This window comes from Rutidosis leptorrhynchoides, chromosome 3 (assembly GCF_046630445.1).
Source record: "Rutidosis leptorrhynchoides isolate AG116_Rl617_1_P2 chromosome 3, CSIRO_AGI_Rlap_v1, whole genome shotgun sequence".
In the NCBI taxonomy this organism is placed as follows: domain Eukaryota; kingdom Viridiplantae; phylum Streptophyta; class Magnoliopsida; order Asterales; family Asteraceae; genus Rutidosis; species Rutidosis leptorrhynchoides.
The window spans coordinates 583,374,795-583,390,910 of record NC_092335.1 but is presented as its reverse complement, the minus strand read 5'-3'; the positions used below and the strand labels follow the sequence as shown (position 1 = coordinate 583,390,910).

The window sequence follows — 16,116 nt, the reverse complement described above, 5'->3', positions numbered from 1 at the left end:
ACGGGAACTAGACAAAGGATAGTGGAGATTCCTGTTTGATTTCAAAATTCATGTTTTATAATATTTTTCCTCGTGACTATTGATAGGTTAATTATTTTGCTTTAATAATATTTAATCATGAAGAGTAAATAAGTGGGATAATGTTTGTTGACAAGATAAAACCATTTGTCATGTTAAGATGATTTCATATGTATAATTATCCATTGGACTTAACCCTACAACTCACGAATAAACTGTAAGTTAATAACTTGAAACCTGTTATGATTTATATATAATTTTACTTTCTTAAACAAAAATGTTTTTCGATATAATAGACTTTTATTATTAAAAATATTTTATGATATAACAACTTCTACTATTATAACCTTTTCAATAAAAATGATTTTGAATGTAATATAATTTAATCATTAAAATGTTTTTATAAACGTTTGTGTATAAATGAGTTATATCGATTTTAAGCTTTAAAATGCAAACGTTACGAAATAATACTTTCTATTATTTAAACGATTTCAAAATATATATAATAAGACTTACATATTTTCAAACATTATAATTATAGTTTACAATGAAATAAAACATATTATTAGAAGATAATAACTTAAATGTAAAATATTTTTATTCATTTTCTTGTAATAAAGATTTTATATAATATTATATTAAATAATGAGGAGACGATTTATAGAAGCAATTGACCAAAACACTCGAACATTCAAGTTACATTTCAAGTGATATAGTTCATTGATAATTTAAATCTATATTTTGACAAGGGTACGAGACACGAAACGTAAAGTGCTAGTTTTCTAAGCGTACGAAACGTCGTTCGAAAAACCAGAACCGAGACATAGGTCGAGTGACAACGTACGAGTCATTGAAACTAATTTTACAAGTCATCTATGCACATAAATATAATATAATATATATTTAATTATATAGATTAAATATATAAATATATTTAATATATATATAAAACTGTCGGCAGTGTAAAACAAAACATGATGAGCTGGTATCTGCTGCCCATGCGATCGCACGGGAGAAACACTAGGGAGCCATGCGATCGCATGGTGACCCTGGTCAGAACCTATCTATAAAAGCGCGAACGTTCTGATAAACTCATTCATATATTTTATCTATATCTCTCTCGTACCTATATATATATATATATATATATATATATATATATATATATATATATATATTATTAATTATATTATTATTATTATTAGGAGTATTAGTATTATTATTATTAGTATTTTTATACATAAAATACTACGACGAGGTTCTGCTCGCATGTTTACAAAACGGGTTTTCAAACGGGTTAAAGCTAAGGAATTTATGGGTTATAGCTATGAAGGTTATGTGTATTGTTCGGGGGTATGTTCATGAGTCAAACCTAGTGTTTATCATCTACGTTGCGTCTATTAACTTTCCTGCAATATTGAATTACAATATTGATACGTGAGCATTCATATCTTATCTTTTATATATTAATAGTGTGTATCCCTGACTAGTGCTCGAGTATATATGATTATGCATGCTTGTATATTTAATTTTGTCATTAAATAGTATATGATAAATCATGAATTTAATACACATGATACTGAGATAAGGTATATGATATGCATGTCGTTAGAAAGCTGATGAAAAATTAATAACTTTTCATTTATAAATCATATGGTTTCGATGAACGGATTAAAAGATATGGTCAACTGAATGATCATTAATTCTAATATTGTTATTATTATTATTATTATTATTACTATCGTCGTTGTGGTTATCGTCGTTATTATTATTATTATCTAATAATTATTATTATTATCATTATCGTTATCAATATAAGTATTATCATTAAAAATCGTTATTGTTATTATTAATACTATCGTTATTATCACTAAGGTTATTATCACTAAGGTTATTATTATTATTATTATTATTATTATTATTATTATTATTATTATTATTATTATTATTATTATTATTATTATTATTATTATTATTATTATTATTATTATTATTATTATTATTATTATCATTATAATAATTATTATTATCATTAGTATAATTATTATTATTAGTATCATTATCATTAAAATTAATATTAGTATCATTTAATTATTATGATTACTATTATTATCATTATTATGAATGCGATATAAAAGAGGATTAAAAGCTATTAAAAAATCGATTTAGGAAATAATAAGTATATGTATCATGATGAAATTAAAATATTGTAGGATATTGATTTAGATAAAAATATCGTTTTCATTATTTTTATCATTAGTATTATTATTAAAAGTATCATTAATATTAAAACCATCATTTTTATTAAAATTATCATTTCTAATAGAAATATCACTGTTATTATAAAATAACATTATTATTATCATTTTAGTATTATTATTATTAAAAATTATCATTATGAATAGAATTATTATTTTATATTATTATTATTACAGTTAATATTAAAAAGTATCGTTATTTATTAAAAATATCATGATTAGAATTATCATTTTATTATAATTAATATTATCATTAGTAAATGAATATTGTTATTATTATTATTAGTAAAATAATAATAATAATAATAATAATTATTATTACAAAATAATACAACTTTTACTCATTATTATTATTATCAATATTATTTTATCAAATAAATATGTGATACAAAGATATTTTTACCACACGTACTATAATTACATTAATAATACATACCACTATATTTTTATAATTAAAAGTGAACTTTATAAATTTTGTTATTTAAGATATAAAAAAATATTTTTATCATATATAAATTTTAAGATAAATTTTTATTTATTAATAAATGACTTGTATTAGTTACTTTAATAAAATCTGATAAATATATATAAAACGACTATATTTAAGTTATATAATAAACATGTATAGATTTTGGAAATCATTTTGGGTCAAATTGACTTTTGTTGATCGGTCTCGAGCACTAGGATTGTGATACACTATGACCTGACCTAAATTGTTAGACAGATTTTGACCAACATATAAATACATATATACTTAATATAGGTTCGTGAATCTGAGGCCAACCTTGCACTTTTTCATTTCCGTCATATGCATAATTACTACAAAATACAGTATAGTGAGTTTCATTACTCCCTTTTTAAATATTTTTGCAATATATATTTTTAGGACTGAGAATACATGCGCTAATTTTATAAATGTTTGACGAAATAGACACAAGTACTTAAAAACATTCTACGATTGAGTTACGAATACACCGGATATCACCCCTTTATAGTCTGGTAATCTAAGAATTAGGGAACAGACCCCCTAATTGACGCGAATCCTAAAGATAGATCTATGGGCATTGACAAGCCCCAGTCAGAGAATTTGAACTGCTTTAGTACTTCAATTTTAGTATACAACCACAACAACAACAACAACAACTGTAAGACCCGAATATTTTATTGTACATTTGTGTGTATAAGTTATTCAAGTTGTGGGGTTTAGGTTGTATTTAATTAAAAGGCAAAAGAAGCTGAACTGGGCATTTGGCGCTCCGCGCGGCCTTATGGCGCGCCGCGCCATTACGGGCTGACAGCTCACTTTGTTTTTTTATCAAGATATTTTGAGGGCATTTTGGTAAAACCACTCAAGGCCCGACTTTAAGGCTTGGGATCAGTTTTGGTGAGCCCCATTACTCCATTTTCACCCACTTTATCATCATCCATTAATTCTAGTGAGAGAGAGTGATTCAAGAGTGAGAAAGCTCCATTTAAGGAAGAAGAAGCTCATTTCGAGTTAGAGCTCGGGTATTAAAGTTGTTCATCTCCTCTTTTGCTACGTTTTGATAGTTGTGGTAAGCCCTAAACCTAACTTCCTTATTTTAATTGTATAAGAGTTAGGGTTTGTGTAAGTGATGAACATTAAAACCCATTTGCTAGTAATTTGGGGGTTTTGGGTGAATTTGGGTCATGTAGACCCAAAGATGACTAATTAGGGTTTTCAAAGTATCAAATTATGTTTATGAGCCTAAATTAGTTAGTAAAATTGCTAGCACACCTATATATATGTAAATGAGTGTTGTGTGGGTTAGTGGATGACCCGAAATGGTTGTGTTGACCTTAAAATTGGTCAAATTTGTCAAGGTGGACCTAAGTTAGTTAATGTTTATGATTACGGCCTAAACCTTGTTTTGAAATGTGTTTTAAACCCATCTTAGTTAATGATTAGGGTTTTGGTGTGTGTTGACCCGAAATTAGGGTTAAGGGTGCTAATGGGTCGAAAATTTCACCTTGGGTCAAAATGACTTTAGAATGGAAAGAATTGGTTGACCGACTTGAGTTTGCAATTGATAATATGTATAATGTGATAGGTACGTTACTTTGAGGTTTCGCAAGCTCGGGTACCTTTTCACAAGAGATTTTGAGGTGAGTGGAATAATTATATGCGTAGGTATATAATGTATCTATTTGTTGTAGCGTGAAATGTGAAGTGTCGAGGTGCTAAGACACCACGTTTCACGTGATGAGTGAAGCATCGAGGTGTTAAGATGCCACTCGGGGTGAAGCATCGAGGTGTTAAGATGCCACCTAGGAGTGTAGTGTCGAGGTGTTAAGACACCACTCCGTAAAATAATGAGTGAAGCATCGAGGTGTTAAGATGCCACTCGGGGTGAAGTGCCGAGGTGTTAAGGTGCCACCCTAGGGGTTAGTGGTACGAGGTGTTAAGTACCCTAACGGATGTTGTGAACACCGATGGCGTTTTCGCGAGCGCCATTCCCTTGTACGATTGGTTAACCATGGTCGTTTGTGTTGTAAGCATTTTATATTATTCGAGTTATATTTATATGTGATTGCTATGCTAGCTCGTGGTATGGGAAGTTACTAACTTGGTATTTGAGACGTTAAGCTAATTGTGTTTGCTAGCATGATTGCAGTATATGTGTAAGTGTATGCAAGTAGGTATAATTATATATGTATTCGTATAATTATTGCATTCACTAAGCTTTGCTTACCCTCTCGTTGTTTACCATTTTTATAGGTTCGGTTGTGGATAAGGGTAAGGGCATTGTCTTGGAATAGAGTTTTCGTCGTTGATTAGGGGACGCTTTTTGGATGTGTTGGCTTTTTGGAGTTTGACCAAGACTTGGGTAGTTTAATCCCAAACGCCATGCTCATAGTGTAGTTTGGAACTTAAACTTTTTGGTGGTCGAAACTCAGGATTTGTATTAAACGCGTAACTCGGGTCGATGTGGGCCCTGCTTTGTAAAACTCATTTTTATGTTTGAATTGTGTTTGTTTTACATATTTGAATATGTTGTTAAAAGCGTTTTGTCTAATTATGTCGGGAAGTGGCCAATCTTTTTAGCATTTCAAGACTTTTTGGACAGACCAGAATGGCGCGCCGCGCCATATGCTGTTCCAGCAATTTTTTTTTTATTTGCTATTTTCACGCGGGTTGTTCGTGGTTTGGTTTGGGTTGTTACAAGTGGTATCAGAGCATGGTCTAAGGGATTTAGGTGACTTGAGATAGGCGCCTAGACTTAGACTTTTGTGTGCGCGTATTGCGGGACTTGTAGGACTTTGGGTCGGATCAGGTTTTGGTTAGTGCATAGGTTTATGTGAACTAATCATGCGCTATTGTTTTGTGTGGTATTTAAAATCGTCAAGCGAGATAGACGTGGTACTAGTGAGTTAATGCGATGTGCTCGCGTAACAATGATTAGCTACCATTGTTACGGGTTCAAATCGTGTCAAACAAGCGAGGTACGACGATTGTTGAGCAAGACGGGGTAGAGTGGTGTATATGTGTATACATATGGGCTAAGTCCTTTCGTTTTGTTGCTTAATTTACTTCGTTTTATAGAATGAAGATGAGAAATAGACATGACACCAATGACGGAGGTACGAGTGAGGACGTTGAACTCACGGCCAAGGTTGAGGCCATCTTTAAAAGGCTAAAGAGGGATTTTCTTGACGACGTTCGAAAGGTCTTCCAAGATTCGGTCAATGGACAAGTGACTGAAATGATCAATGATCGAATGAAATCCGCAATAGAGGAGGCTTTATAGGTTAGAAACATTTATCCTCGAGGCGAAGGGGGTGAAGGGAATGGTGGGGGTGGAAGGCGGGACTTCCACTACAAAAATTTCAAGGATACTCAACCTCCGATGTTTAATGGGGTGCGAGATCCGTTGAAAAGCACGTGTTGGATTTCCGATATCGAGGGGGCTTTCCGTACCGCAGAGTGTCCTCCCGAAAGGAAGGTGAGGTATGGTTCTAGTATGTTGAGGGAAGAAGCCAAGTTGTGGTGGGACGACAAAATCAACTTATATGGTGAAGAGCAATGCATGAACTTGACATGGGAGGAGTTTAAGAAGGAATTCTTCAAAGAATACCGAACTTCTTCCTATCTTGATAGAATCCGGGACGAGTTGCACCATTTGCAACAAGGTTCAATGGACTTGGTCACACTCAAGTCTACCTTTTTGGCAAAAACTCGTTTTTGTCCGTAATATGTGGGTGACGATCACAAGCTAATGAAAGATTTCTACCGTACTTTGAATGATGAGTTCAAGGGCAAGATTAATCGAGGTATGACTAAGTCTTTTGATGAGTTATTTGAATTGGCCAGGGGTTTTGAGCCGGATGTTCCAAGAAAAAGCGATTTCACGTTTTTCAAAAGAAAGTTTGAAGGTTCTAGTCATTCTAACTTTTCAAACAAGAATAACAAGAACAAGAAGGGTTCCGAGAGTGTTAATAGCGTGAAGAAGGCGCTTCCGAGGGTTTTTCTTATACGTGCTACAATTGTAGGCAACCGGTTCATATGGCTCGTGAATGTCCTAAACCGTCTTTCGGAAACAAGGTCACTTGTTTTAATTGCGGAAAAGAAGGGCATAAGAAGCCGGAGTGTCCCGATTTACGAAATGATAATGTGAAGCGGTTAGAGAAGGCGGCGGGTACGGCAAGGGGTCGCAACTATTTGATGACCAATGATGAAGCCAAATAATCGAACGAAGTTGTCTCAGGTACTTTCATGGTTAATTCTAATCCGACAAGGATTCTCTTCGATAGTGGTGCAAATTTGTCGTTTGTGTCTCCTAAATTTGTGCCTAAACTTAATAGACCGTTAGCTAAGTTAAGTCGTCCGGTAGAAGTCGAAATAGCGGACGGCAAGACGGTGCTAGTGGTCGATGTGTGCAAAAATTGTGATGTTGTGTTTGGTGTCAAAAACTTTAAGATAGATCTCATTCCGATGACTTTGGGCAACTTTGATATTGTTGTGGGTATGGATTGGCTCGATCGTAATAGAGCCGATATTACATGTCATGAAAAATTTATTCGTGTGAAGACCCCAAGAGGGGGAGAGTTAATTATTCACGGTGATAAGCGTAGAAGACTTGTGCCGATATGCACTTTTTCACGGGCACGTTGTCTCCTCGATAGTGGTGGCATGGCCTTTCTTGCCCATGTTGTTGATACTCGTGACGAGCCACCACCCGTTCGTGAAATTCCGGTGGTTAGTGAATTCGAAGACGTTTTTCCGGACGAGTTATCGGGTGTTCCGGCGGAAAGACAAGTTGAATTTCGCATTGAGTTGGTTCCGGGGGCTACCCCCATTGCTAAAACTCCTTATCGTTTAGCGCCGACGGAAATGCAAGAATTGTTAAATCAAACCCAAGAGTTGCCCGAGAAGGGTTTTATTCGACCGAGTGCTTCTCCATGGGGCGCTCCGGTTTTATTTGTGAAGAAGAAGGATGGTAGTATGCGGATGTGTATCGATTATCGGGAGTTGAATAAAGTGACGATCAAAAATCGTTATCCATTTCCTCGAATTAACGATTTGTTTGACCAACTCCAAGGTGCGACGTATTTCTCGAAGATTGACCTACGGTCCGGCTATCACCAAATGCGGGTCCGTGAGGAAGATATCGAGAAAACGGCTTTTCGAACGCGTTATGGGCATTTTGAGTTTGTAGTTATGCCTTTTGGTCTTACGAATGCACCGGCGGCATTCATGGATCTTATGAACCGAGTGTGCCAACCTATGTTGGACAAGTCGGTAATTGTGTTCATTGACGACATACTTGTTTATTCAAAGAGTATGAATGAACATGAACATCATTTGCGTGAAGTATTGAAGACGTTACAAAGGGAGAAGTTATATGCTAAGTTCTCCAAATGTGAATTTTGGCTAAGGGAGGTTCAATTCCTTGGCCACATTGTGAACAAGGACGGTATTCAAGTAGATCCGATGAAGATAGAGACGGCGAAGAGTTGGAGACAACCGAATACGCCTACGGAAATCCGAGGTTTTCTCGGATTGGCCGGTTATTATCGTCGGTTTATCCAAGACTTTTCTAAGATCGCTTCTTCGTTGACGAAATTAACAAGGAAGAACGCGAGATTTACTTGGGAGAACGAGCAAGAAATTGCTTTTCAATTGTTAAAAGAGAAGTTGTGTCAAGCTCCGGTGTTAGTGTTGTCGGAAGGAGTGGAAGACATGATGGTTTATTGTGATGCTTGATTAAATGGGCTCGGGTGTGTTCTTATGCAAAGGGGTAAAGTCATCGCTTATGCCTCTCGACAATTAAAGGAACACGAGACGAGATATCCGACTCATGATCTTGAGTTGGCGGCGGTGGTACATGCGTTGAAAATTTGGCGCCATTACTTGTATGGTGTCAAGTGTACGATTTATTTGGATCAAAAAAGTTTGAAACATCTCTTTAATCAACGAGATTTGAATTATCGTCAACGTAGGTGGATAGATGTGGTAAAAGACTATGATTGTGAAATACTTTACCATCCGGGCAAGGCGAATGTGGTCGCGGATGCATTGAGTCGAAAGAATCATCACCCGGCGTTACGATTGGGATTGTTACGTATGATTATTACTAACGATTTTCTTGAAAAACTTGGTGTGATTCAAATAGAGGCTTACGTTCACAACAAGCATGCGGAACAAATTGTGGGGCAATCGGAATTCATTACTATGGGTTCGCGTGGTTTGTTGTCTTTTCAAGGAAGAGTGTGGGTGCCTAAGATGGGTGATTATCGACAAGTGCTACTTGATGAAGCACATAAGGCAAAGTATTCCATTCATCCGGGCGCAACGAAGATGTATCTTGATTTAAGGAAAGATTATTGGTGGCCGGGCATGAAACGTGATGTTGTAAAGTATGTTGAGCAATGCGTCACGTGTTTGCAAGTTAAAGCCGAACACCAAAAGCCGTATGGTAAGTTGCAACCGTTAGAAATCCCGAAATGGAAATGGGAGCACATTACCATGGATTTCATCACAAAGTTACCTAAAACGGCGAGAACCCAATTTGATTCGATTTGGGTTATAGTTGATCGATTGACGAAAAGTGCCTTGTTTCTTCCCATTCGGGAAGCGATATCGTCGGAGACCTTGGCTAAGTTGTTTATCAAGGAAGTCATCTCTCGACACGGAGTTCCTATATCGATTATTTCGGATCGAGATACTGGTTTTACATCTCGGTTTTGGGAAAAGTTTCATGAAGATATGGGTACACAATTGAAATTGAGCACGGCGTATCATCCTCAAACGGACGGTCAAACCGAACGTACGAATCAAACTTTGGAGGATATGTTACGGGCGTGTATTATTGATTTTGGTGGTAGTTGGGACGAGCACTTACCTTTGGTGGAATTCTCGTACAATAATAGTTATCATACTAGTATCGAGATGCCACCTTATGAGATGCTATATGGACGAAGGTGTCGAACTCCAATTTGTTGGGGTGAAGTGGGTCAAAGGAAAATCGGGAGTATCGATTTGGTTTTAGAGACTAATAACAAGATTGATATTATTCGGGATCATTTGAAGAAGGCTCAAGATAGACAAAAGTCGTATGCCGATAAACGTAGACGAACGATCGAATTTCAAAAAGGCGACATGGTAATGCTTAAGGTTTCGCCATGGAAGGGTATTATCCGATTTCGAAAACGGGGAAAGTTAGCTCCTCGGTTTATTGGGCCATTCAAAGTTTTAGCTCGTGTTGGTGAAGTTGCATATCGATTGGAATTACCCGAAGAACTTGCGGGGATCCATAACACATTTCATGTTTCCCACCTCCGTAAGTGTCTTGCGGATGATTCTTCGTGGATGTCATTAGACGAAATTGAGCTAAACAATAAGTTGTAATATGTTGAAGAGCGGATTGCTATACTTGATGAGAAGGTGAAAATGTTGCTTAACAATGAGGTGAGAACTTTTAAGGTTCAATGGCGTCGGAGTAAAGGTTCCGAGTTTACATGGGAACCCAAAGAATTCGTGTTGGTTTATCTTCCTTCTTGTCATGCGGCTTGGATCGCGAGGACGCACTCCGAATTAAGTGGGGGAGAGTTGTAAGACCCGAATATTTTATTGTACATTTGTGTGTATAAGTTATTCAAGTTGTGGGATTTAGGTTGTATTTAATTAAAAGGCAAAAGAAGCTGAACTGGGCATTTGGCGCGCCGCGCCATTACGGGCTGACAGCTCACTTTGTTTTTTTATCAAGATATTTTGAGGGCATTTTGGTAAAATCACTTAAGGCCCGACTTTAAGGCTTGGGATCAGTTTTGGTGAGCCCCATTACTCCATTTTCACCCACTTTATCATCATCCATTAATTCTAGTGAGAGAGAGTGATTCAAGAGTGAGAAAGCTCCATTTAAGGAAGAAGAAGCTCATTTCGGGTTAGAGCTCGGGTATTAAAGTTGTTCATCTCCTCTTTTGCTACGTTTTGATAGTTGTGGTAAGCCCTAAACCTAACTTCCTTATTTTAATTGTATAAGAGTTAGGGTTTGTGTAAGTGATGAACATTAAAACCCATTTGCTAGTAATTTGAGGGTTTTTGGGTGAAATGGGTCATGTAGACCCAAAGATGACTAATTAGGGTTTTCAAAGTATCAAATTATGTTTATGAGCCTAAATTAGTTAGTAAAATTTCTAGCACACCTATATATATGTAAATGAGTGTTGTGTGGGTTAGTGGATGACCCGAAATGGGTGTGTTGACCTTAAAATTGGTCAAATGGGTCAAGGTGGACCTAAGTTAGTTAATGTTTGTGATTACGGCCTAAACCTTGTTTTGAAATGTGTTTTAAACCCATCTTGGTTAATGATTAGGGTTTTGGTGTGTGTTGACCCGAAATTAGGGTTAAGGGTGCCAATGGGTCAAAAATTGCACCTTGGGTCAAAATGACTTTAGAATGGAAAGAATTGGTTGACCGACTTGAGTTTGCAATTGATAATATGTATAATGTGATAGGTACGTTACTTTGAGGTTTCGCAAGCTCGGGTACCTTTTCACAAGAGATTTTGAGGTGAGTGGAATAATTATATGCCTAGGTATATAATGTATCTATTTGTTGTAGCGTGAAATGTGAAGTGTCGAGGTACTAAGACACCACGTTTCACGTGATGAGTGAAGCATCGAGGTGTTAAGATGCCACTCGGGGTGAAGCATCGAGGTGTTAAGATGCCACCTAGGAGGGTAGTGTCGAGGTGTTAAGACACCACTCCGTAAAATAATGAGTGAAGCATCGAGGTGTTAAGATGCCACTCGGGGTGAAGTGTCGAGTTGTTAAGGTGCCACCCTAGGGGTTAGTGGTACGAGGTGTTAAGTACCCTAACGGATGTTGTGAACACCGATGGCGTTTTAGCGAGTGCCGTTCCCTTGTACGATTGGTTAACCATGGTCGTTTGTGTTGTAAGCATTTTATATTATTCGAGTTATATTTATATGCATTGCTATGCTAGCTCGTGGTATGGGAAGTTACTAGCTTGGTATTTGAGACGTTAAGCTAATTGTGTTTGCTAGCATGATTGCGGTATATGTGTAAGTGTATGCAAGTAGGTATAATTATATATGTATTCGTATAATTATTGCATTCACTAAGCTTTGCTTACCCTCTCGTTGTTTACCATTTTTATAGGTTCGGTTGTGGACAAGGGTAAGGGCATTGTCTTGGATTAGAGTTTTCGTCGTTGATTAGGGGAAGCTTTTTGGATGCGTTAGCTTTTTAGAGTTTGACCAAGACTTGGGTAGTTTAATCCCAAACGCCATGCTCATAGTGTAGTTTGGAACTTAAACTTTTTGGTGGTCGAAACTCAGGATTTGTATTAAACGCGTAACTCGGGTCGATGTGGGCCCCGCTTTGTAAAACTCATTTTTATGTTTGAATTGTGTTAGTTTTACATATTTGAATATGTTGTTAAAAGCGTTTTGTCTAATTATGTCGGGAAGTGGCCAATCTTTTTAGCATTTCAAGACTTTTTGGACAGACCAGAATGGCGCGCGGCGCCATATGCTGTTCCAGCAATTTTTTTTTATTTGCTATTTTCACGCGGGTTGTTCGTGGTTTGGTTTGGGCTGTTACAACAACAAAACCCAATACCATGTGAGTGGTATTTTAGTATACAACCGCCAGCTTTAAAAGGAATGACCTGTTTGTGAGGTGTACACAACCGTCATTTTTAAAAGAGTGGCCTGTTTGTATGCTGTTTGCATGCAGTTTGCGAAATGCCTGTATGCGGGGGATATTCTAGATGCATGTTGTTAATGTCGATTACCAGGTGTTAATTTCATATGAATGATTTTTACAGCAGTGAGCAGACCTGCACAGATTGTTTTCGAAATATGAGTATTTTGTGGTCTATTATATTATTGAAAATGATTGATTATGATAAACAAATGAACTCACCAACCTTTTGGTTGACACTTTTAAGCATGTTTATTCTCAGGTATTAAAGAAATCTTCCGCTGTGCATTTGCTCATTTTAGAGATATTACTGGGAGTCATTCATGGTATATTTCAAAAGACGTTGCATTCGAGTCGTTGAGTTCAATATGATTATTATTAAGTCATTTATAGTTTGGATATATTATGAAATGGTATGCATGCTTGTCAACTTTCGATGAAATGAAAGTTTGTATTTTAAAAACCAATGCAATGTTTGTAAAATGTATCATATAGAGGTCAAATACCACGCAATGTAATCATATGTTATTGTATTCGTCCTTATGAATTAGGATGGGTCGTCTCATTAGGCTATCTTGGTATATCCTCAATGAATTGACGTAGCCATTCTGCCTCATCACCAGCTTTAACTAAAGCGATGAATTCCAATTCCATCGTGGATCTAGCAATAACCATTTGTTTAGACGATTTTCACGATATAGCAGCACCTCCAAGTGTGAATACATAACCACTTGTCGCTCTGGAATCATTTGTATCAGATATCCAGTTTGCATCACAGTGACCTTCGATCACAACCGGATATATGTTATAATGCAGCTCGTACTCTCGAGTGTATCTTAAGTACCGAAGTAACCTAAGTCATACAACTCTAGTGAGACGTACCTGGATTACTCGTGTATCTACTTATCTTGCTTACAGCAAAGGCTAATTCGGGTCGAGTACAACTCATTAGATACATTAAGCTGCCCATAATTCTTGAGTATTCTAACTAATTAACAGGTTCACCTATGTTCTTAACTAGATGTTGACTCGTTTCTATGGGAGTTCTAGCTATATTACAGTCATTCGCATTGAACTTCCCAATAATCTTATCCACATAATGAGCTTGACTTAGAACAAGTTCACTTTCGGTTCGTGTGATTTGTACTCACAATATCACATCCGCTAAACTCATATTTTTCATGTCAAACTTTGACATCAACATGTCTTTTATATATTTTTTCAATAACTATTTCAAATGTAGATATATGCATATACAATAACTATTACATATACATATATAAATACATAAATATAGATACATGCACATAAAATAACTATTACATATGTATTTACCATTACACATGCATTTTGCTTACAACCATATAATGAATTAACTACGACTACTCACAATACAACATGGTATTTATCTTAATAAACATACAAATTACACATTTAATTTTTCATAATCTATGTTTAATAGTAAATTTAACAAATTGTGTTCTATATCCGACAAAGATTACACGTTCTGGTAGAAAAGTTTTAATTTATATCATGTTATATTTATCTTTGTTATATTACGCTTTCGTTTTCATTACATATTAAAAAACATTACAAAGTATAACATTTCTTAAATATTCAATAAATATGCATTTACCCGCTTAATCCAGTGAATATAGGTGGATGAAGTGAAATTAAATGTATATAGATATTGATGAATAAAAATTAAATGGTATGGGATCATCCGATTCATATCTAATCCATCGTCATTCTCACTATTTATCAAAATTAATGTGAAACTATTTTTACTACTAGGCTTCTCTATAAGACCTTTCTTCTAGTTGTTTCAAACCAATAAAACTACTAGCGGGCGTTTTAGTATATAGTAAAAAAAATATGATAGAAAATACTCCATTCATTATTATTTTGAAATCTTTAAAATTAATAGTCACTTTCATAAATAGATAAGAATAATAAGATAAAGTTTTTTTACACTCTTCACTTTTGCATATAAGACAATAAAGATAGATAAAAATTATAGGGTAAAACTGTAAAGTAAGGAAAAAGTATTGTGTAATGATGTGCTTATTAAACTATGTACGGTGAATTATTAATATGGGACGTAATGGTTTTATCACCTAACGCCGTAATCTACCAAAGGACAAAACCGTCTTTTTAGTAGAACTAACGATAGTGGCACAAATAAAAGCCTTCACAAATTCACAAAACAAACAAAAACCGCCTTTGCTTGTGATTTCATATAAAAATTTACCGGAAAAATGGGAGTTTACACATTCGTTTGCTGAATGGAGTGCAAAGCAGTTGAAGGGAGATCGTGAAAGATCTGCTGAATCTACATACACACTTCAACGAAAACTTGTTAACGTCGTTCTTTCTTCTAATTCTTCCGGCGATGTTCAATCTTCATTCAGCTATGTACTCCCTGATTCAGCTGTATTTCAGGTATAATTCCATTATATGTATACTAACATATATATGTATTTCTATATGTGTATTATGGATGGATAATTATATCCTGTTTTGTTAAATTGATGATTGATTGTTGGTTAAATTGTTGTTCTGATTGATTTGTGTAACTAATGGTTTGTCCTAAAATGTGAAAGGTGCATTGAGAAAGTTTGTTATTTGTTGAGATGATAGTTTCAATTCTTAGGTCCCGTTTAGCTCACGGAATTCAATGAGATTTCGGTGGAATTGGAAATGAATTTAGACATGCTTCGTGTCTAAATTTAATTACAATTCTTCCAGGTGAGCCAAATGGGGCCTTAGAGTTTGGAGATGTAATTATAGGATCTGTTATTGATGCCAAACTAATTAAGATGAGAGTATCTGAAATGAAGCATGATTGTACCAATGAAGCTCAATTTTCATATCATTAAGAAGCTTAAATTGGTTTACCCGGCATATATTGAGGTTAAACTTTAAGTTAGAAATTGTTTTGGGGTGAAATTCTGTTTAGTTTAGTTTTCTTCTGGGATGTGATAATGTTACTACTAGGTTAAACTGTTTAAGGTAGCAAATTTGAATCAAATTGTTACGTTATGCTTAATGGATGCCAAGATCAACATGTTGTTCAAGAACTAATCGTTTGTTTGCTTAAAATTGATAATGCACAATTAATGTGTCATGGTGGAAAGGATGAGGGTCCTAACTAAGGTGCTAAAATGGGCAGATTGCGTAATGGGTTAAATTAGGTAAATTTGTCATTTGAGTTGAGTTGGCTAGGATGCTTCTTGTTCAAAGTTCTTAGAGTTATATACATAATTAGATTATTTCAAGTATAATATCAATATCAATTTTCCATTATTTCAAAATAATAAATTTGACTAGTAGTATGATTTAGGAGGTTATTATGCCTAAAAACCGACTAACCTATTACTTGTTTGACTAGTTTTCCATATACAAGTATTTGTTGTATTTTTTTTATTGGTATGCTCTTGATTTAACATTACCCAAGTTGATCTATATATAAGTAAATGGGCCAAAATTGACATATCTATGCTTGATATTCTATTACTTCATACTGATTATATAAGGCAAGAAAGCATATCACCATATATTAAGAATTTGGAGCCTCTTTTGTGCAGGTGATTATTGGTGGAGGAGGTGGTGGTGGTGCCTCTTTCGGTGGTGGAGTACTGGAGTGA

General features: G+C 35.2%; 1 protein-coding gene across 1 annotated transcript; it reads left to right on the top strand.

Annotated features, from left to right (window-relative positions):
* Nucleotides 1-14,727: 14,727 nt before the first annotated feature.
* Nucleotides 14,728-16,116, top strand: LOC139902145 (large ribosomal subunit protein P3z-like). The gene is given in 3 exon segments (XM_071884798.1): nt 14,728-14,750; nt 14,752-14,911; nt 16,057-16,116. Coding segments are annotated over 3 exon segments (243 nt in total).